At 39.2% G+C, this 24,915-nt stretch overlaps 1 protein-coding gene across 3 annotated transcripts in view; it reads right to left on the reverse strand.

Moving 5' to 3' along the window:
* Window positions 1–24,915, reverse strand: part of LOC106093533 (protein turtle) — a 479,313-nt gene that overhangs the window by 242,587 nt on the left and 211,811 nt on the right. For all 3 annotated transcript variants that reach the window (XM_059365881.1, XM_059365880.1, XM_059365882.1), the window contains exon 4: window positions 10,387–10,508. In XM_059365881.1, coding sequence (XP_059221864.1) covers window positions 10,387–10,508 — 122 coding nt within the window. The remainder of the gene's footprint in view (window positions 1–10,386; window positions 10,509–24,915) is intronic.

Consider the following 24,915-nt stretch of genomic DNA (forward strand, 5'->3'; position numbering starts at 1 on the left):
ATTTCGGATATTGACTCCTTGAGCCGCTAGAGGGCGCTATTTTTATTCGATTTGGCGGAAATTTAGCATGAATTGTTTTGTTTTAACTTCTATGCCAGGTAAGGCCTAAATTGGTTCATAACCTGACATAGCTCCTATATAAACTGATTTCGGATATTGATTTTTTGCGCCTCCAGAGGGCGCAATTAATATTCGATTTGACTGAAATTTTATTTCAAGTATTTTTGTTTGACCATTAACAACTGTGCCTGATACGGTGCAAATCGGTTCATTACCTAATATAGTTTCCATATAAACCGACTTGGGATCTAAAATTCTTGAGCCGCTAGAGGGCGCAATTAATATTCAATTTAGTTGAAATCATGTTTGAAATGTTTCGGTATGACCATCAACACTGTGTCAAGTATGTTCTAAATCGGTTCATAACCTGATATATTTCTCACTCAAACTAATTTCGGATGTTGACTTCTAGAGGACGCAATTATTATTCGATTTGGCTGAAATTTTGTTTCAAGAATTTTGGTTTGATCAAATAAACCTAATTCGGATCTTGACTTATTGAGCCTCTAGAGGCCGCAATTATTATCCGATTTGGCTGACATTTTTCATTAAGTGGATTGATTTGGCACAATCTGATATAGCTCCCATATAAACCGATCTCCCGATTATGATTCTTGAGCCTCTCAAGGGAGAAATTCTTATCTGATTTGGCTGAAATTTTGCACAACGACTTCTTCTTTGGCTTTTAACATGCGTGTTAGATATGGTCCGAATCGGTCCATAACATGTCATAGCTCCCATATAAACAGATCTCCTAATTTTATTTCTTGAGCCACTACAGGGCGCAATTCCGATTTGGTTGAAATTTTGCACCATGAATTCCACTTTGGTCTCCAACAGGTCAAACCAGATATGGCGTTAATCGGTTGATAACTTGGTATAGCTCAAATAGCATAGAAATTTTTATTCACTATCCTCGGCTTGCCTTTAAAGAGATATCGGCCAAAGAACTTGACAAATGCGATCCATGGAATGGTATATAATGGAGGGTTTATATGAGATTAGGGCCGGCCGAACTTAGCATGTTTTTACTTCATATGTAGCTTTAAAATTTTGCACACATCCATGTCGTTCTTACACGGCATATTTATACCCTACACCACCACTGTGGTACAGGGTATTACAACTTAGTGCATTTGAAGGAAGAGAATCACTTTCGGATTCCATTGAGCTATGTCCGTCTGTCTTTCCGTCTGTCCATAATGTTTTTCGGCCTAGAGACGAAGCCTATTGAAAGTGGAAAAAATCTGTTCAGATTTGGATAGAGCTTTCATAAATATGTCCAATATGCTGTAATAATGCAATAAAATGGTTATTTGTTAACCACTTCTCTCGAAATTTGGTAGAGAAATATTACAATAAAGTGCTCATTTGTTACCCGATTCTCTTGTAATTTGGCAAGAGAGATTTTCTGATGACTTTCGACATTATTGGTGAATTTAAAATTTCTTGCCAACATTTTGACCACACGCTTTACTCGACGACTAACACAATAACTGAAAAGTTTGCTCGAAATCGGTTCAGATTTGGATATAACTCCCTCATATATAAAGGGTGATTTTTTTGAGGTTAGGATTTTCATGCATTAGTATTTGACAGATCACGTGGGATTTCAGACATGGTGTCAAAGAGAAAGATGCTCAGTATGCTTTGACATTTCATCATGAATAGACTTACTAACGAGCTACGCTTGCAAATCATTGAATTTTATTACCAAAATCAGTGTTCGGTTCGAAATGTGTTCAAATTTTGACAAATTTTGTTCAGCGATGAGGCTAATTTCTGGTTGAATGGCTACGTAAATAAGCAAAATTGCCGCATTTGGAGTGAAGAGCAACCAGAAGCCGTTCAAGAACTGCCCATGCATCCCGAAAAATGCACTGTTTGGTGTGGTTTGTACGCTGGTGGAATCATTGGACCGTATTTTTTCAAAGATGCTGTTGGACGCAACGTTACGGTGAATGAACACATTTCGAACCGAACACTGATTTTGGTAATAAAATTCAATGATTTGCAAGCGTTGCTCGTTAGTAAGTCTATTCATGATGAAATGTCAAAGCATACTGAGCATCTTTCTCTTTGACACCATGTCTGAAATCCCACGTGATCTGTCAAATACTAATGCATGAAAATCCTAACCTCAAAAAAATCACCCTTTATGTTCGTCAGATTTTGGGTAATTTGCAATAATGTTGTCATTTGTCAGCCGAAGTTATTACAGTTTGAACATATTTGCTCAAAATTTGATACGGATTGTTGAATAACCCATCCGAAAACATCCATCAAGGTCCATCAAAATTGGTTCAGAATTTCATATAACTCCCACATTGAACTTATAGGGTAGGTGTAGAGTATTACACAGTTGTCACTGCCCGACTTTTGCCCTTCCTTATTGGTTTCTACCAGTTTTTTTCGACTTTCTTTCACTGTGCAACTTAGGACTGCCAATTTTGAGTAGCACACAACAATTTGATTGCCTGAAGTCTTGGTAGATATATGAAAAATTAACAAGAGAAGACGGTTCGTTATTCACCAAGACAATGCGAGCCCTCAGAAATCGGCTCAAACAAGTGCCTTATTGATTGTCCAAAACATCGAAAGGATGGGTCATCCGCCGTACAGTGCTGACTTGGCAACCTTCTTCTTATTTCCCCACATTAGGAAATCAAAGATTTTCTTCACCAGAATATGATGTTAAAGTGTTCCATAACCATGTTCTGAAAAGTGTCTCAATCGGAATGAAAAAAACGCTTCGAAAATTGGTTTGAGCGCCTACGAAAGTATATAAATGAGGCTGAATGATACTTTGAATATTAATAAAACCATTTTTGATGATAAAAATCCGCATTTTCAATATAAGTGCAGAAATTTATACAGTAGTACTCTTATAACCCTAATAAAAAATTTTTCTCTTGGGTTTTTTTGTGATTAAACTGTTGACTCTAACCATTATTGGGCAAAAATTTATACAGCTGTACTCGTATAACAAATTTTTCTCCAAGTTTTTTTTTTGTGTGATTAAACTGTTGAACTATAAAGTTCATCCTGGGCGTTGGTCAAACCATTTCAGCATAAATGTAAAATCAATTTGAACTTACCATAAAAATCTGTAAATTCTATGTAATAAAATATTTTCAAACATTTAATGAACTGCAACATCAAATTTATTGCCATGGTAATCACCTTTTTTCTGTGCGTATTTAGTAAAATAAATGAAAAATTTCTACTTGCAAAAAAACAAAACAAAAATCATTAAAATTAATTGCATACCACTATTCGAAAGGCAAAACAAAAACATCACAGCATATGAAATACAGGGTAAAAAAAATTACTAATCAATTTCGGTGTGTGTTTTAAGTGATTTTTGGATTTCTATTTTAAGTCAATTAAAGGGAAAATGCCATAAAACCATATCTGACGAGAGGGAAAGTAAAATATCAATAAACGCATACAAATGAATGATAATAGTTGGAGAGGTAAGTTGGAATAGCAAGTTTTTTGGAGCAAAATCAAAACAACGTTTTGGTGTAAATGAAACAAAAACTTGATGCGCTTGCAAAATAGATATACGTGAAATTATCTCTATTGATAAACATTTTTTAAGTTCAATTAAATATAAATTGGATTATTCACAACCAGTATGCTTAGAGTCGTTTTTTGCAAAACAATAAAACATAAAAAAATAGTAATAATAACAAAAATGTGGTGTAATGCGAATTTATATAAATTAATAACCATTTTAAATTTGTGTAGATATAGAACAGTAGTAGAAATTTTAAAGTGGCGAAGCACGAACGTGAGAGTTGTTTTTTTCTATCAATTTTGAGAGTACATTTTCCAGGTTGTTGTTGTTTTTTAGTTGTTTTGATTGATTTTGATTTTGTAAACACTAATACGTGATAGATTTCTAGTGTGCATTTCGATGTTTGCTTTACTGAATTCATATGGTACAGGAGTTCTAGTTTCAACAGGAACAAAACGTGTTAAAATAATTAAATTTAAAGAGACTACAACACAAATGCAGTTTAGTTTTTTTTTTTTTTTGGTGACAAGTTTGCGATTGGTTTCATTGAGTGAACTAGGTTTGAAGTGGTAATAGGTGGTGGTGGTGGTGGTGGAGGGTGGAGATTGAAATTTAATTACTCGTCCTCTTCGATTCATTCGATTATAATCAACAAATTTGTAATAGAATTATTTATTCGCTATGATTGTCATTGATTATTGCTGAAGTACAATGGAACTTGCGAATTGAGTTCGTTGTGGTTGTTGGTGGTGGGTGGTTGTGGTATTGGTGGGTGGGATGGAAATTTTTCTTCTCTCACTCTCTCTCTCTTTCTCTTTCTAATAAAATCTATGTCTTTTTAAAAGACTTTTGGTTAAAATTTTATATATTAGATTTTATAGTTTTCCTTATGAATTTCGCTTCATTTTTGTTTCAGTTTCTTTATTCTAAAAAGCATTTAAAGTGTTGTGGTTTTTTTCTCAAGTGTATGTAAATAAAAAAAATAAAAATAATTTAAATGCATTGCCTGATTGATGTTTATGCAGTAGAAACGAAAACCTAGTTGTAAATAATAGAGGTAATTCAGGGAAATTGTTCAACAGAATTAATACAGCATGCTTTCTGACAGACGGACAAACATTACGGGATCGCCTATTTTTCTTACTTCAATATTTGAAGGTAATGGAAAGGCAATGACAAAGTTAACACACCGCTTGTAAGTAGGCTCTAGTGAGGGCAATACTAGTGGATCTAGGTTGTGGACTGAGCTCCCAAGAAAACTCACTATGCAAAATGTTAGGTTAGGTTAGGTTGAAAAGAGGGTGCAGATATTAATCCGACACATGCCACTATGGACGTACACCTAAGCCAGTAATCGGCTAGTTGTGCGCTCTAAAAACTATAGAGTAACCTCTAAAAAGAAAATTTTAAGTTAGGAATTCCGTGGTACTAACAACAATTCAATACCACTCCCCTAAGTTGGTACATGTCGGGTATTGTGTCCCTCACCTAAGTGCCGGTATCTGTTAGACACGAAAGCCGGGCAATGACAAAGGAAATGCTCCAACGTCTCATCAACTTCCCCTCATGCCCAACACATGCTATCACTTGCCACATAAGTGAGCTCGTAGTTCTATGTGTCCCGTTATGATACCAAAAGCGATACTGACCTCCTTCTTGCTTCCTTTCAGTAGTAGCCTCGTCTTCTCACGATCTTGATCCCCCCATAGGATTTTCAGCATCCTACCGACCGTTTCACTGTTCCACAATGTTGCATGCGCATGCATTCGTCGCCCACTCCCTTAACTCAGACTGCGCCGACCCGAAAGGCTTGGGGTTAACCAAGTTTAGTGACGGGAGTCCTCTGGCCTTCACCGCCAAATCGATGGCTTTTTCATTTCCCCTTATTCCGTTATGGTCTGGCACCCAAGCGATGCGGATTTTGCCATCCTCAGAGAAGGAGTTAATCTCCTTCTTACACTGCAAGACTGTTCGTGACCTTACCATCCTGGTTATTATTGCCCTTATGGCAATTTTACTGTCGGTAAAGATGTTTTCGCTCGCGGTCCTCACGTTAGCACCACACCACTTCACGCATTCCATGATCGCCCGGATCTCCGCTTGCAGTATCATACTATGGTCAGGCAGTCTAAAACAGATCTTAGTTCCTGGGTTCTCAATGTAGACCCCCAGGCCCACTCTGTCCTCTAGCTTTGATCCATCCGTATAATAAGATCTTCCAGATGGCAATACTTGGGTCCCGTCACTTACTTATGCTCACGTATCTATTGAATATGCGGTGGTGTGATGAGTGTTTGCTAAAAACAACACAAACACCGAATTTTTTTTAAACATAAAAAAATAGAAAAAAGCCCAAAAGTGATAAAGATTAGAATTCAAGAACGAAATGAAATTTTTGAAATATTAAAATATATTTTCTAAAAATGAATTATGATCTCATGCCCAAACGAATCCAAACACCTTTGAAAATGTCGCTACGGACAGCTTGGTGATGGTAGTTATCGATAAGGGAGAAGAAAAGGGCTGTACACCTTGGAACAATTGGAGTGGGATAGTCCATGGACTGTCATCTGTATACTCCGATGTCCTTGCGGAATTATCTGGGCTTCCTCCAGTCTGCGACAATGCAGGTTGGTATCGGGGCCGATTCAAACTAATTGCCTTCGGGGATCAACGATCAATGGAAATGTATCCTTGCGCCCTAACGAAGATTGGTGATATCTGACGAGGCACAGCTCTGGATTTAGTCAAGAAGGAAGTTATATCTCGACCAATGGCACACGCATGGATAACAAGGATTCCCTCAGATCCTGAATCCATACTTGGGAGACTAATGGTCGCCATTATTATATTGGGATTATAGGACTATAATCCCAATATTTCAACCGCCGACTGGAAGATTGGTAGATTAGATGAGGGCTGAGGGCGACCACAGGAGATATGCAATATTCGTACTAAACTCCGGCGGTCTCACAGACCTCAACAAGTCTGATGGAATTGTGCCCTACGGATTCAACAAGTTGAAACTGAAGGACTATAGAAGCGGTGGGATTGGGGAATTGGGAGATCAGTTGTTGCAAGTATTTAGCAACAACTGCTGAGTCATCTCCCAACTGCTGAGTCATCTCTGAGGAACTATCGACCATTTCACTAAATCCTGGAGGATTGCCATTGGGAGTTCCCCTGCCACAATCGAGACAGGAGGGGAAGGCATCGAAACGGCACCCGACGAGCCCTGTGTGGGTGGGTCATCCGGTTGGATTGGGCTCAAGATGTGCGCCAGCGGGGAGCCTCTATAGAGCGCTACTCTTATCCGGCTTGGCAGAAATTTTGCACAATGACTTCTATTATGGTTTCAAACATCCAACCTAAATATGCCCCGAATCGGTCCATAACCTGATATAGCTAGTACGTACTGCATCCTGTTTGTATAACACCGCCAGATGGCGCCTTCTAATATGTGTAGCTACCAGATTGTCTCCAGATTTAACCCGGTAAATAAAAGGCTGGAAGCAATGCCGAAAAAGCCAAATTCTATTACAAAAGTCTTATCTATGACCCGGTAGAAGACAACAACGAACAGACCAAGGTATATATATATGTACGTATTTTCCCAGGACAATTTCATTAAGGACCAGGGAATACTTCTTTCATATCAAAGAGAACAGTCCTATTCAAGTTTTAGTTCAATAATATGGGGCCTCTTTTTTACACCGAGTCGGAACGGCATGCCGCTTAGCGAGATCACTTGTTTAAGACATGGTTGAACCATTGGGTCCAACGATGACAATTTTTGTTTATGTTCATGCCGGGATTCGAACCCAGGTGTTCGGCGTCACCGGCGGACATGCTAACTTCTGCGCCACGTTGACCTGCGCAAACGTACACTTGACCTTTAAATCATGAAAAGAGATCTTAATGGGATAGATGAGAGTCCAAACATTGTGCTCTGGTAGACATGAGGTTCCATCTCTCTTTTGGTAAATAGGGTTGAAATGATGCCGAAAGGTAGGATGTACCAATAGAGGACCTCCTAAAACAGGGATTTTATCCCTTCTCTTCCGATTATCAAAGCGATTCTGAGGTATTTCCAGAAGGAGTGGTTGAAAGTAATTGCCTAAGCAGATGAGATATGTGCAGATATTGGAGCTATACCCAAATTTAACCCCATTTTTTCCACTTTCAATAGGCTTCGTCTTTGGGCCCAAAAAGATGGCTATGGCAAATTTGAAGAAAATTGGATGAAAATTGCGACCTATACTTTGTACACAAATTAACATTGAAAGACAGACGGACAGACAGACAGACGGATATCGCTAAATCGATTCCGAAAGTGATTCTGAGTCGACCGGTTTAGTTATCAATGAAACCGAAAGGTAGGATTATCAACGTACCAACAGATGATCTCCTCAAACCGGGATTTTATCCCCTCTCTTGTGGCTTCCGGTTATCAAAGCGATTCTGAGGCCTTTCCAGAAGGAGAGGGTGAAAGTAGTTGCCTCAGCAGATGAGATATGTGCAGATATGGGAGCCATACCCAAATCTAAACCGATTTTTTCCAGTTCAAATAGGTCTCTAGGTCAAAAAAGATGTCTATGACAAATTATAAGGCAATTGGATGAAAATAGCGATCTGTACTTTTTACACAAACTATTGTAACACGTAAAGACAGACGGACATCGCTAATTGATTCTGAAAGTGATTCTGCTCTTCCTTCTAGTAGACATAAGGTTCCTTCCTCTTTTGGTTAATTGGGTTGAAACGAAGCCGAAAGGTCGAATTATCAACGCACCTTTGAAGCAACGAACCAATAGAGGAGCTCATCAAAGAGGGATTTTATTTCCTCTCTTGTGGCTTCCGACTATCAAAGCGATTCTGAGGTCTTTCTAGAAGTTGGGAATGAAAGTTGTTGCCTAAGAATATGAGATATGGCGTATATGGGAACTATAACGAAATCTAATCCGATTTTTCCACTTTCAATAGGCTTCGTCTCAAGAACAAAAAAAGATGCCTATGCCAAATTTGAAGACGATTGGATGAAAATTGCTACCTGTAGTATACAAATTAACATGAAAAGACAGACGGACATACGGAAAGACGGATTCTGAATCGATCGGTATAGTTATGAATGGGTCAAGCAAATGTACTTTACAATACCCTGTACCACACATATTTGGGCATTATCCCCTTGTACACACCTTAGCATTTAGGTTAGGTTATATATTATATGCTTCGCGGCAATTCATGAAGAATACAACTTCTACCACAATTAGGACGAAAGACTTGTTCATTGTGGACCAGTAATGGTCCTTGACTGATACTCATTTTGTAATACTGCATGGACCATGATATTATGTTGCACTATGAATAGATTCTGAGCAAGTCAACCAATGCAAGTTCATTCATTTCAATGCCATTGCCATATACAAGTTAGACATTTTCCACAAACATCACATCATTCAAATACGTTGGGCAACAAAAACTAAATCTCAAAACTAAAAAATAAATGAACTTTTGTAGTTGTTCGTGTATGTGTTTCGCACTAGACTTAAGCGTTTTGCATTCTAAGGAGCTTGTTTCGTGTACAAACTATATTTGCTTAATGTAAAGCTTTAAATGTATGTTGATTTTTAAAGAAAAAAAAAACAGCCTTTACGAATCTATTCAAAAGCCTAAATATAAGATTTTGTTTGTACATTTGGGCAATGCTTGATAGATAACTTTTGTATAGTGTTGCAGTTTTGGTCTCGGCAAAAATAAAAAATGTTGAAAAAACATAGTAGAGCTTTCCGGGGCAAACAGTTGGAATATGATGGTAGGTATCTCAAACTTAAAGATAAGGAAGCCTTCAAAGAAAAACTTGGCCTTACACAAAAAAGGTTAATAAAGCTATAAGATATAAAAGAAAAATTTTGTGGTGGGTATGGTATGTTAAACAAGCTTTAAGGTTTAATTGTTTTTTCTGTTTTTTTTTTTTTTTTTTCAACCAAAACACCAAGAGGTTAAACTCTTTTGTTAGACATATTCATATAACAATTAACTCGAGTTTTGAAAGAAATCATAAAATGGAACATAACTTTGGGATTATTGTTATAATTACAGCCAATATTTTGGTTTTTTTTTTGATAAAATGGTCATTTTATTTAACAAACTTCAATTGTTGTAAATTATTTTTAATACTTTTGGTTATTTAGAAACAAAAAATTAAGGGGTTAGTTCAATATCTCAAGTCATTACTCTACAACCAATTCAAGGCAAAATTAAAATTGGAACAAATCTAAATTTTGTTAAAATTGTTTATATGTTTAGAAAGTCTTCTAGAGGCATAGAAATATTCTCTTTGATTTCATTTGGTTTGTTTCGCAAATACTCACAGTATCTGGGATTGAAATTAAAATCAAAAGTTTTGTTTTGGTCTATCGAAAAGTGGTGAAGGCAAACGTTTGTTTTCCTAGTGTAAGATTTCTATATATTTAAATTTAAGGAAAACTTTTTTCATATCACTTAAACATGAAGTTTTGAAAACAAACGTTTCTTGTTATCCGGTTTTCGATACGGGTGTCTTGGGACAAGTTGGTGGGGGCGTGTTTGTTCATTTGAAAGTTTACGTTTTTAGTTTTTATCTTTGTCATAAAGGATTGTTTCCTTTAACAGTTTGTATTTTAATGCAAAACTATCCTGTCTTCTTTCTTTCTTTATTGTATTCTGTTTTGTTTTTATCTTTTTTTTTCTTTCTGTCCTGACGCTTTAATAATACTAAAAAAGAGAGTTTAGAGAAGAAATATTATCTTGTGATATCGTACCGTTTCGCTCACCTTCTTGTCCCACTGTAGGACGTACGGGACTGGATGGTCATTGGGGAATTCAACGTGACAGTTGAATATGACACCTTCACCAAGTATGGCTGTGATATGAACAGCGTCTTCTGCAAGAAAAAGAACAGAAACCCAACAAAAGTTAATAAAATTACAAAAAAATTTATATTAAAACGAAATTTTGTTATAGGCACTAAATATTATAAGCAGCATTATATTCTCAAGAGTTGTTTTGAGATACGAGCATCAAAATAAAAATAACGAGTTGACTTCCTAATCGATTTAGTTGAAAGGATCAAATGGAACAATACAATCTATTATATAAAAATCTAATTTTTGCGCTTTGTTTGTTTGTTTGTCTGTTCAAAGATGGTAGAGTTTGAGCGCCCGGTGAAAATAGAGTACTATGTTTTTTGATATCTGAGGGGGGGTCGGACCCTCCCCCTTACCGATCTCGGAGACGCGTGCACCGATTTAAGCAAAATTTTGTATGCCACCTTATAAAGGGTGATTTTTTTGAGGTTAGGATTTTCATGCATTAGTATTTGACAGATCACGTGGGATTTCAGACATGGTGTCAAAGAGAAAGATGCTCAGTATGCTTTGACATTTTATCATGAATAGACTTACTAACGAGCAACGCTTGCAAATCATTGAATTTTATTACCAAAATCAGTGTTCGGTTCAAAATGTGTTCATTCACCGTTCAGCGATGAGGCTCATTCCTGGTTGAATGGCTACGTAAATAAGCAAAATTGCCGCATTTGGAGTGAAGAGCAACCAGAAGCCGTTCAAGAACTGCCCATGCAGTGTTTGGTGTGGTTTGTACGCTGGTGGAATCATTGGACCGTATTTTTTCAAAGATGCTGTTGGACGCAACGTTACGGTGAATGAACACATTTCGAACCGAACACTGATTTTGGTAATAAAATTCAATGATTTGCAAGCGTTGCTCGTTAGTAAGTCTATTCATGATGAAATGTCAAAGCATACTGAGCATCTTTCTCTTTGACACCATGTCTGAAATCCCACGTGATCTGTCAAATACTAATGCATGAAAATCCTAACCTCAAAAAAATCACCCTTTAGTATCCCAAAAACACAAATTTGGTATAAAATGTTGGGGTCAAATATTTTGGGGGGACGCCCCATCCCAAAACCCATCCGAACGGACATGTGTACCGATTGGGACAATATGGGTATCAAATGAAAGGTATTTATTAGGTATCAAACGAAAGGAAAACAAAAATTCACTTTTAATTTTCGGGGGGTCCCCTACCCCCAAAAAAGCCCAAAAAGAGAACCAAATAAAAAGATATTTAAGAGTAGAGTACGAATTTGGCATTAAAATGTAACCCTAAGGGAGGGTCTCCCACCCCCCATAAACACCACCCCCCATAAACACCACCCAACACGACAATTTTACCGCTTTGGCCAATGTGGGTATCAAATGAAAGGTATTTAAAAGTAGAATACAAGTACACCACCCAGCAGGACAAATTTTTCTGATTGGGACAATATGGATGTCCAATGAAAGCTATTAACAGGTAGAGTCCAATGCTGATAAAAAAAATTTATTTCTTGGCGTCTGAGGTGCCACCCTACCCCCCAAAACCCCTCAACAGGACATATTTATCGATTTGGACAATATGGGTGTAAAACTAAAGATAGTTGGAAGCTGAGTACACATCTGCTATAAGAACTTGGTTCAAGGTGTCTACGGGACCTCCCCAACCCCAAAAACACACAAAACGGGCGTAAATGTCCAACGTTACAAAATGGGTATCGAATGAAAGGTCTTTGGAAGTTGACTACAAATCTGGTATACACACTTAGGACAGAGTCTAGGACAACGGCCCACCCACTAAATGGGTGGGTCGTTGTAGAACACACATAGCTAATCGAATCAAAAAGAGATTCTGATCGGCATACTTATCAATGGGTCTATCTCTCTTTCTGCTGGTGTTACAAACAAATTCACTAAGTTATAATATCTTGTACCACAGTAGTGGTGTAGAGTACAAAAATTCAAAAAAACCAACGTGAGTTTGCTATTGCTATAACTTCCTTAGTTTTAAAAACTTCAGAAATTTTCGGACACCGTTGGATTTGTGAGGAAAATTGCTTTTCGCAGTGGTGCTGTATGAAGCAATATTGTTAAATTTCTAGTAAAAAAAACATCGCAAAAACCAATTTTTTTGGGAGTAAAAATTCAAGGTCATATTTAAGGCCAAAAACACCATAACTCCTTCATTTTTTCGAATTTCGAAAAATTTCCAACATTCCTCAGTTCGGAATTCGAAGAAGATTCGTACAATAACAAAAATTACTTAAAAATTCAAATTTAATTTTTTTTGAATTTTTTTAGCAAAGGCTAACCCCTTATGAAAATTAGCAATTTTTGATGCCAAAAAAATTTTTTGAGTTGAGTATACAGTATTGAAGTTTATGGCAAAAAAATCGGATTAGTGCAATTCCTAAGCTTTTTCTTCAAAAAACAAACTCAAAATAGAATAATTAGTATCCGAAAAATGCTAAAAAATCAAGATGAGTTTGAAATTACTGTAACATCTTTTGTTTTGCGAATTTCAAAATTCTGAGGACACCGTTGGATTCGCGAAGTAAATCTCTTTCCGTAATGGTGCTGGACCAAGCAATACTCTTTTCTGTTTCCTTGAAAACTTAATGAGCATTGCTTCGAAATAGCATAATTCATATCAAAAATGATTTAAAAAAAATTCAACGTGAGTTTGCAATTGCTATAACTTCCTTAGTTTTGAAAACTTCAGAATTCAGACTGTTGGATTCGTGAGGAAAATCACTTTCCGCAGTGGTGCTGTATGAAGCAATACTGTTAAATTTCCTGTAAAAAACATCGCAAAAACAAATTTTATTGGTTGTAAAAATTCAAGGTCGTATTTAAGGCCAAAAACACCGTAACTCCTTCATTTTTTCGTATTTCGAGAAATTTCCAGCATTCCTCAGTTCGGAATTCGAAGAAGATTCGAACAATAAGTAGAATTACTTAAAAATTCACATTTTATATGTTTTGCATTTTTTTAGCAAATGCTAACCCCTTATAAAAATTTGTAATTTTTGATGCGAAAAAAATTTTTGAGTTGAGTATACAGTATTGAAGATTATGGCAAAAAAATCGTATTAGTGCAACTCCTAGGTTTTTTCTTCAAATAACAAGCTCAAAATCGCATAATCAATATGCGAAAAATGGTAAAAAATCAAGATGAGTTTGAAATTGCTGCAACATCTTTTGTTTTGCGAATTTCAAAATTCTGAGGACACCGTTGAATTCGTAGTAAATCTCTTTCCGTAATGGTGCTGGACGAAGCAATACTCTTTCCTGTTTCCTGGAAAACTTAATGAGTATTGCTTCAAAATAGCATAATTCATATCAACAATTATTCAAAAAAATTCAACATGAATTGCAATTGCTGTAACTTTCTAAGTTTTGAAATTTTAAGAAGTTTTTGGACACCGTTGGCTTCGTGAGGAAAATCGCTTTCCGCAGTGGTGCTAATGAAGCAATACTGTTAAATTTTCTGTAAAAAACATGGCAGAAACCAATTTTTTTGGGCGTGAAAATTCAAGGTCGTATTTGAGGCCAAAAACACTGTAACTCCTTAATTTTTTCGAATCTCGAAAAATTTCTAGCATTCGTCTTCCTCGTGAACAGGTATACTTCAGTCTTCTCTGGGCTAATATTGAGACCTCTGGGTCTAGCCCAGTCTTATGCCATATGCAAGACCCTTTCGGCACTTCTGCACAGCTCGTTCGGATCCTTACCCCTTAGAAGAATTATAACATCGTCTGCGTAGCAGATGGGTTCAAATCCCTCCTCAGTCAGCAACTGTAATAGGTCATTTATGTAATAGGTCACTATTTACTCAATTAACTTTACTTACATTACTTTAATTGGCTATGACAGAATATTTGTTCCACTAGCCGAACGTAGAATAGCGCTCCAAGCGCCTCGATCTTCTGGGCTCATTTTAAAATCTCTGATACCAAGTTTCGAGGTGCCTCAAACCACTTGATCTTTCCATCGGGCTTTTGGTCTTCCCGGTTTGCGTGTACCACCGTGATTGCCTTCAAAAGATTTCTTTGCTGGAGCTTCTTCATCCGTTCTGACAACATGACCTAGCCAACGCAGCCGCTGTATTTTGATGCGTGTAACTATGGTATCGTCTTCATACAGCTCGTGGTCCATACGCCGCCTATATTCTTCATTAACGCAAACTGGTCCATATATTTTACGAAGAATCCTTCTCTCAAATACTCCAAGCACTGTCTCATCTGATTTCACAAGTACCGATGCTTCAGAACCACATAACAGCACGAGTAGTATCAGTGTCTTGTGTAGTGTGATCTTGGTCTGTCAAGAGGTGGCCTTGTTTCTAAACTGCTCACTTAGTCAAAAGAAGCATCTGTTTGCCAGTATTATTCATCGCTTTATCTCAAAACTGGTGCCATTCGTTTCGGTTATGGCGGTGCCGAGGTAGATAAAGTTACTAACTGTCTCAAAGTTGTGGTTCCCAACTTTCTCCATTTTCTTTATCTGGTTGATATTACAAGGCGTTTTGGGAGTTGAGACCATCCATTTCGTCTTATCTCCATTTACTGTCAGACCCATTTTCTCTGACTCTCTTTCGATTCTTTCAAAGGCTGCAGTTACTACTTCCGGTGACCGACCTATGATATCGATGTCGTCCGGCGAGTAGCATGTGTTCTCTTGTGATTAGTGTGACATACCTCGTATAATCTTCTCCAGCAGGATATTGAAGAGATCACACGATAGGCTGTCTCCTTGTCTGAGACCTCGTTTGGTATTAAATGGTTTGGAGGGATTCTTTCCTATTCTTACTGAGGAACGCGTATCAGCAAGTGTCAGTGTTAATTAACTTCAAAGTTAAATATTTCATACAAAACACCATACCTATGGACAGAATGCTACCTGATGTGCCAATGTAGAAAACAAAGTTGAAAGAATAAAATGCGGAAGTAAAGATGAAAAGCATTTTAGCAACTTCATCTATGGTTATGCCAAAAAAAAAAAAAAACAACTTTTCGAAAACGAAAAGAATGTGTGGGAACATGCATCGCAAATACCATATAGAGCGGCTATAACATGGTCATAGTGGTAGACAGCAAGAAGAGTTGGTTGTTTAAGTCTCTTGACTGTGCTGAAAAACGTGACGGGACACATAACATACAGTAATTTCCTCCTTGAAAGTTTGAAAACCTCTTACTTTTTGGTATGTTTGTTTTCTTTTTTTCCCCCTCTAAGTGTGTCTGGATGTGAGTCTTTGCTAGAAAGTGTGCGTCAAGGGTCACTTTTATTCGGTTTGATGACACATCATTGGTAGACATGATGACATTGAGGACTAGGTTGCATCTACATGATCCTGATGTAGTAACACTTCAGCTTAAACCTACACCAATGTGCTGCTTGTTGTCTTTATCATTTGTTTAGCCTTAGATTTGCCCAGAAACATAAACATCGACTTGAGTTTTGTCGCTAACGTTACGACAACAATACGTCCTAAATGACCGTGTTAAGGCTGTTGATGCAATTATCTGCCAATGGTGTCATTGATGTTGCTGCACAAGATGTTACTTCCTGTTTTACGTGGGTGTCTATAGGGATTCATTAACTGGCAACAACATCAAATTATGTGCAAATGAAAAGGCTTGCAAAGCAGTTGCAAGTTTTTCACCAGCAAAAGGAGACCTTCCCATGTAAGACCTTACATGTAAAAAGGGACCTCATAAAAAGAATGTTGAACAATATTTGCAGCTTTTTCATTCAATTTACTAAACAATTCTGGTTTTGAAATCATCGAAATGGGAATTTTGGGGATTTTTGTAAAAAAATGTGGGTAGAATTTATTTTTGGCAAATTGAAAAAACTCCAAGAAAAAATTGAAACTGTGGGAATTTCCATGGTACTCCTCTCGTCGGATGCCTCCCCAGGTGGTGGATTGGAGAAAGCTCATCAAATATGACGAGTACCGCAGAAATAAAATATGCGTGGCGAACCAAAAAGTTAGCACAACCAGGGAGTGTCCCGCTTGCACGGATTCGAATTCGAACACGACGGGTCCTTGCAATAGGGTCGACAGCGGATGACCTAAAACAAGTAAAAGCGCAATAAGTTCGACCGGGCCGAATCTTGGAAACCCACCACCATGGATTCTGCTAAAAATTTATACAAGACTCATTTAACAATCTCTCCTTTGGGTGTTGCATTTACTTGGTAATTAAGCTCTACTTGAAAAACAATGAAACAGAAATTGATTCGCACTACCGCCTGTTAAAAAGCCAAAGAGATGAAAAAGATGATAGTACACCCTTAGCAAATTCGGCCGGGCCAGATCTTGAAAACCCACCACCATGGATTCTGCCAATAATTTTTACAAGACTCATTCAACAATCTCTCCTTTGGGTGTTGTATTCGCTTGGTCATTAAGCTCGACTTGAAAAACAATGAAACAGAAATTGATTCGCACGACCGGCTGTTAAAAAGCCAAAGAGATGAAAAAGATGATAGTACACCCTGAGCACGGGGAACTTAAAAAAAACAACATTTTGCAACAACAGTATTGATACTGTTGTTGCAAAATGGAAGACGGAAAGCTCGTCTCTTAAACAAAATCCACCACATGTGTGGTGGTCATGTTGACGTCGGCAGGCGGAGCTTGCCACGTTGACAAAGGATTAAAATGAATGCAAAGGCCATAGAGGGAGTTGGAGTTTGTTTGAAGAGATAGTGCTCAGTGAAAAAGCTTAGAGCTGGTGGTAGTAATTGAGATTTCACATAGGATTTGTGCTTATGATCTCTACTATAAGTACTACGAACAACAGGCTGTGAACTGTAGGCCGGTCAGATGGACGGACATAGTTCACGATGGTGCCGATGAGATAAAGAAACCCAACTATCGAAACGCGTCAATCAGTGGGGTGATATGTGTTCTGCCTTTTCTGCGGAACTGGCAATTTCTTTCTTCAAGACTCATTTAACAATCTCTCCTTTGGGTGTTGCATTCGCTTGGTCATTACGATCGACTTGAAAAACAATGAAACACAAAATAAATTTAGTTGATGAGCATAATTTTGTTCTACATACCAAACTTCTGCCGGTTTATATGGGAGCTATATCAGGTCATAGACTGATTTGGACCTTACTTGACACGGTTGTTGAAAGTAGTAACAGAACACCGCATGCAAAATTTCAGCCACATCGGACAAAAATTGCGATTTGTAAGGGCTCAACAAGTCAAATCGGGAGATCGGTTTACATGGGAGCTATATCAAGTTATAGTCCGATTTGGACCGTACTCGATACATTTGTTGAAAGTCAATACAGAACATTACATGCAAATTTTAGCCAAATCGAACATAAATTGCGGCTTGTAAGGGCTCAAGAAGTAAAATCGGGAGATCGGTTTATATGGGAGCTATATCAGGTTATACATCGATTTGGACCGTACTTGGCACAGTTGTTGAAAGCCATAACAGAACACTACATGCAAAATTTTTGCCAAATCGATCATAAATTGCGGCTTGTAAGGGCTCAAGAAGTCAAATCAGAAGATCGGTTTATATGGGAGCTATAACAAGTTATAGTCCGATTTGGACTGTACTTAGCACAGTTGTTGAAAGTCATAACAGAACACTACATGCAAAATTTCAGCCAAATCGAACAAAAACAGCGGCCTGTAAGGGCTCAAGAAGTCAAATCAGAAGATCGGTTTATATGGGAGCTAAACAAGTTATAGTCCGATTTGGACCGTACTTGGCACAGTTGTTGAAAGTCATAACAGAACACTACATGCAAAATTTCAGCCAAATCGGACAAAAACTGCGGCCTGTAAGGGCTCAAGAAGTCAAATCAGGAGATTGGTTTATATTAGAGCTATATCAGGTTATCGACCGATTTGGACCGTACTTGGCACGGTTGTTGGAAGTCGTAACAGAATACTATGTGTAAAATTCCAGCCAAATCGGACAAAAACTGCGGACAAGAAGTCAAATCGGGAAATCAGTTTATATGGGATCTATATCCAAATCAGAACCGATATGGCCCATTTTCAATCCCCAACGACCTACATCAATACTAAGTATCTGTGCAAAATTTCAAGCGGCTAGCTTTACGCGTTCGAACGCTATCGTGATTTCGACGGACGGGCGTGGCTCAGATCAATATTTCGAAGTTTTACATACGGAATGATTAGATTAGTATACCCCCATCCTATGATGGTGCTATAAAGTAGCCGCTGGCGCTGCCAGATTTTCAGAAGATTTAGAAAACCCTGCCTAGAGGGTTGCTGGCAGCCCCTGCAATAGGTACCGATGCGATGGCGCAATCCGCCATCCATCTAAAAATCATGAATACAGAAACACCAACAAGAAAAAATGGAACCAACAACCCCTCGATGACGACCTACGGATTAAGATTGAAATATGGAGCGCCACAAATTTTTCAGAAGCATCGAGACTTTACTAAGTCCAGAATGAGATGTCAAACTACAAACTAGACATTCTCGGTTTAAGTGAAGTACAATGGCCTAAATCCGGAAGCATGGATCTTCAAGTTGGTTACCCCTTCATTTTTTCAGGCAATGGAACTCATCGGGCCGATCTTTTACTTTCACCAAAAGCAAAGCGAGCTCTTCTATCATAAAATTTGATATCTGAACTCATTATGACAGCAAGATTGAATTCAAAATTCCGCAAAATATCGATGAAACAAAGGATCAATTCCTAACTCGGCTCTGTGACGCGCTCTCTATCGAAAGGAGACATTAAACTTGTCATGGGGAATTTCAATGTCAAGGTGGGCAACAAGAACAATAATCTACAAACAATCATGGGAATGCAAGGACTTAGCGATGTCAGTAATAATGGCGACTGCGCTTGAAACCGGCTCTTTATTCGAGACACAAATTTCCTTCATAAAAATATACACAAATACACTTGGGAATCACCAGATGAAAACACCCGTAATCAAATCGACCGCGTACTTGTCAGCAAACTCTTTCTAGGATCGCTGATGGATGTGAAAACCCTGCAGCTTGCATGATTGTCACGGATACAATGTGCTACGCAAGGATCGCTTAATGAGGATGCCCCCACTAGGATTACGAGGAAGTGCAGCAGCTCACCAGATATTACCATTGCACCCCCTGATCTTCTGAGTAACGTAACTTGGCAAGTCTACATTTCTTTGGGATCAGACAACCCATAATTCTCACCATCAACCGACCACCTCAGCCACTTTTGGCGACATTACTGTGACTGATCCAAAGAGGTTCGCCAAGTTGTTCAACCGTCAATTTATTGTGCATCCCGAGAGTGACAGGGCTGGGAGGAGAGTCAATCGTCGTATACGTGCTCTCCGCGCCGATGGACAGCCATCACAATTTACCGTGGACGAAGTTACGAATGTCATCTGAAACTGATTCAAAGAGGTGCACCAAGTTGTTCAAGCGTCAATTTATTGTGCACCCCGAGAGTGACAGGTCTCTTAGGAGAGTCATTTGTCGTTTACGTTGGTCTCCGAGCCGATGGACGGCCATCACAATTTACCGTGGACGAAGTTACGAATGTCATCCCTAGCACCATGTCGCCAAGTCATCAAAGGCGTTTTCGGGGCCCAACGGAATCACTGCACTGATGCTGAAGAATTTGGATATACCTGGAGTGGAGTACCTTACATGTGTCCTCAACCTATCTTTGAACACTCTTATAGTACCCGATGTCTGGAAGATGGGCAGAGTAATCCCTCTACTGAAGCTGGAAAAGAACCAAGTAAGGGGGAGTCGAACGTAACGAAACTACTCCTCCGAGCCTAGTTGGAGAATTTCCGAGCATCAACATGGATTTCGAAGACTGCATAGCACAACAAGTGCTTTGCATGTTAGTACCGCATATATTTGCCGATGCTTCAATCATCCCAGACCATGTGATCGGATGGTCCTCGTAGCACTGAACCCATCAAAGGCGTTCAACATCAAACTATTCAGCCATGCCACACTATCTGAGGACATCGTCAATACGTTCCTCCAGTCAGGCCTGAAACGCTGGGTCGTGTATTATCTGTGTAGTTGTCGTGGCCACATGCAAATGGACAATATAGACGAGCAACCTCGTTCCGGTCTGTAAGACCAATCGCCGTGGTAACATGATGGCCATTGGTTATTTAAAGGCGCCAATAACTTGCCTTGTCGTATCGAGCATTATAGGCACTCAGTATTTAAGCAAGAACCGGTGCCACCTGGCCTCTCACTCCACTCCTACAGCTGATTGTCCGCGACTGCAGTTGCAGCTACTCTGTATGGATCATTCCACTATACGCAACCTGTGGACGGGCCCGGTACCTCCCAGCTAAGCTCTAGAGATAACGAAGAACACCACACAGATTGAAGTTCAAAGTTTCAGCCTGTGTGATGCTAATAGTTGGACAGCGCCGTTATCTGTGTAGTCGCCAGTCATTTGTGGAATTAAGGGATAAGAAATCGAAACACCGTAGAGTGAAACGGGGAGTTTTTCAAGGCGGGGTAATATCTCGGGCACTGTTTAACCTCCACCTATCCTCCATTCCATTCCAAATCTTCAGCCACATTGTTCACCACAAACACACATGAGGTGCGTAGAGAGCTGAAAGTGATGGTCGACGGGGTGTCAATTCCGATCATCAACTGTCCTAAAGTACTTGGTGTTACATTTGACAGCTGTAACAAATTCTCCTTACATGCCACAGCAAATTGGCGATAAAGTCAAAAGTAGAAACAAGGTCCTCAAGCCACTTGCCGGCATCCAGCGCTTGGGGTGCTGACAAAGAAACCTTGTTGACCACGTACCAAGCAATTGGCCGGTCTGTGGTAAGTTATGTAGCGCCAGAGTGGTCTCATCAGTAGTGGAACAATATTTGGATCTGTCAGAATGCCGCTTTTCGAACTGCAACGGGCTGTCTCCTCAGTTCTCACGTGGACCAATTCCATCAGGAGACAAACATCATACCCTTGTAAAGACATGACTACATGTTGTCTAAGCAATACCTTCTGGGCTGTTATCGCAGAGACCATCCAAATCATCATCTTGTGGATAGAAATCCAGAAGTCTTATGGTAGATCTACATAATCTAGATTGCGAGGTCCAGCGCTACAAGAGAGAACCTTTAGATCAAGCGGCATATCAAGACAACAATTATGCATACACGGTAGCAGATGCGTTAGCAGATGAGGTAGAAGATGCGGTAGCAGATGCGTAAGCAGATGAGGTAGAAGATGCGGTAGCAGATGCAGTAGCAAATGCGGTAGCGGATGCGGTAGCAGATGCGGTGGCAGATGCGGTAGCAGATGTGGTAAATACCTACGCGGTGAATGTGTTCCTTGGAGAACAACTGCCTCCCATGGCACCTTAAGATATTGACCTCCCCCGGCAAACCAGAGTAGTTCTGGCTCAATTACGATCCGGCAGAATCAGCCGCCTCAACTCTTACATAGCATAGCAAGGATTGATGCTAATGTGCAGAATGTATGCCCCGATTGTGACCAGGGACCTCACGTCACCTGTTTAACTGCCCAGCCAGACCCACTCATCTCAGACCCAGATACCTCTGGACGCACTCCACCTTAGTCGCAGAGTTACTAGATCTTGATACTCAACAGAATCAAGCAGACAAAATTTAGACACACAACACACTGCTACATGAACAACAACAACTGGATGAACCTGTCTAGATCTTCCTAGACGATCAGCAATATACCAATACATATACATAATATGTATAGGTATATGTGTATTACATATACCTTTATGTATTGACAATGCAAATGATAGAGGTAAAAAGTTCAATAATGCTTAATTTGAGTAACGACAGGTATGTCGTTATAATCATCCTGACCTGTTCAAGTTCAAATCCAACTGGGTTTCTTAAATCGCTATTTAAAATTAACATGTCTCCAAGTGAATATTGTTAAATCATCCGACACTTTGTGACATGCCACAAAAGGCAATAAACTTTATCACACTTCTCCAATGGCGGTGTGGAATGATATAAAGGAAATGGGTGGGAATTAGTGTCAATGTTTCTGCTTTTGTTATCCTTGTTGTGAATATCCGTTGTTCCCGCAGTGAGAGCTTGTTGCAAAGGAATCTAAGTTCCATTTCCCACTTCAATTATTGTTGTTTCTCTTCGCTTTGCTTTTTTTTTATCGTTCTCATTGTGGTGCTGTTTCCACTTATTCCTGCTGGTGTACTGGTGTGCTGGTGTGCTGGTGCTTCATTTTAACTATTCAGGCATTTACATGACATGCTGTCTTTTTTGCAGTTGTCCTTTTGCTATCATCGTCATACGTCTGTTTTGTCCTGGCACTCCTGCTGTTGTCTGTTTAAGGATCCTTCCAACCGTTCCTTTATACTGTGTTGTTGTGCTTTTCAAGTGTTAACTACTCGAAACTTAGTTAGAGCATTTCGTTTCATTAGCATTGACTGTGCACGTCGAGTACTGTATGATAGTTGCTGCGCGTTCCTCGAGTATGGATGACATCATGATGGTCGTCCTTTTTCTGGCAGTGGTTACCATAGCAATGATAAAACTCCATAAGTTATGGGTCAATGTGTTGATAACTGCCCGACATATTGTCAACAGCAAAAAGTGTCAATTAAAATCCCTCTTTGTTCAGTAATTAATTTAATCATGACTATAACACATTAAGTTTCTAAGTGATATCGATAAAGTAATTTCGCAACACCGCTACTTAGTGACAACCAAATTTGAATGAAAAAAAAATATATAAGCTCAATGATAAGGAACCTTCTTTTTATAGCCGAGTCCGAACGGTGTTCCGCAGTGCGACACCACTTTGGAGAGAAGTTTTACATGGCATAGTACCTCACAAATGTTGCCAGCATTAAAATTTTTTCTGATGGTCTCGACAGGATTCGAACCCAGGCGTTCAGCGTCGTAGGCGGACATGCTAACCTCTGCGCTACGGTGGCCTCGTGTTGCCTGCTGTAAGAAACTTAAAAAACAAGTGTGAGGTGAAAACGAAGTGAAGTTGCTGCGAGGCGTCGTTTTGATATTGAAAGTATCTCTCTCTATATTCGAACTAGGCGAACAAGCTCCTAAGAGAGGTGTAGAAAGAAAAAAAGGTGCTCTTAAGAAATCTTCGAACGATCCGGCTGAGCGAACGAGGCCAAGGATAGGCTGTAAGGAAATTTCCGCGAATGGGAAGAATGCCACTAAAATCTGGGCAAGAGAACAAATTCCATGGCAGGTTGTAGGAACACCATAAGAGCTAAATCCAGCAATCTGAAAGGAGAGGGTACTTCTTTGGAATATAGGCATTAACAACAAATTATTGTCTCAGTGGAAAAGTGGCGTAAAAGAGGTCGCGTATGTTCAAAATGTGGTTATTGCGGAACGGCGGCAAAGTCGGGTAGGGAAAGTAGTAGAAATGTTTTAATATTGTAAGTCTCTCTCTCTATATCCGAACTAGGCGAACAAGCTCCTAAGAGAGGTGTAGAAAGGGAAAATGCTCTTAAGAAATCTTCCTACGGTCCGGCAGATCGAAAGAGGCAAAGGATAGGTTGTAGGGAAGAATCCACGAATTGGAAGAATGCCACTAAAATCTGGGCAAGAGAACAAATTCCATGGCAGGTTGTAGGAAAATCATAAGAGCTAAATCCAGCTATCTGAAAGGAGAGGGTACTTCTTTGGAATATAGGCATTAACAACAAATTATTGTATTAGTGGAAAAGTGGTGTGAAAGCGGTCGCGTATACTCAAAATGTGGGTATTGCGGCACAACGGCAAAGTGGGGTAGGGAAAATAGTAGAAAATAGCGAGCCGTCGTTTTGGTATTGGAAGTCTCTCATTCTATATTCGAACTAGGCGAATAAGCTCCTAAGAGAGGTGTAGGTAGAGAAAATACTCTTAAGAAATTTTCCTATGATCCGGCTGAGCGAACAAGGCCTAGGATAGCCCTACTAATTCTACGACCAGCTTTACGCCCAGGAGAGGGGTACTTCTTTGGAATACAGCCATTAGCAACAAATTATTGCCTCAGTGGAAAAGTGGTGTAAAAGCGGTCGCGTATACTCAAAATGTGGTTATTGCGGAACGGCGGCAAAGTGGGGTAGGGAAAAAAGTAGAAGTAGCGAGGCGTCGTTTTGATATTGAAAGTATCTCTCTATATCCGGACTAGGCAAACAAGCTACTAAGAGAGGTATAGATAGAGAAAATACTTTTAAGAAATCTTCCTACGGTCCGGCTGAGCGAACGAAGCCTAGGATAGGTTGTAGCAAAATTTCCGCGAATGGGAGAAAAGCGTCTAAAATCCGGGCAAGCAAAGGAAGTTCCATGACAGGTTGTAGGAAAATCATAAGAACTGCTTTTCCTACATCCAGATATATGAAAGGAGAGGGGTACTTCTTTGGAATATAGCCATTAACAACAAATTATTGTCTCAGTGGAAAAATAATGTAAAATCTGTC

Source organism: Stomoxys calcitrans, chromosome 3, assembly GCF_963082655.1.
Source record: "Stomoxys calcitrans chromosome 3, idStoCalc2.1, whole genome shotgun sequence".
NCBI classification, from domain to species: Eukaryota; Metazoa; Arthropoda; class Insecta; order Diptera; family Muscidae; genus Stomoxys; species Stomoxys calcitrans.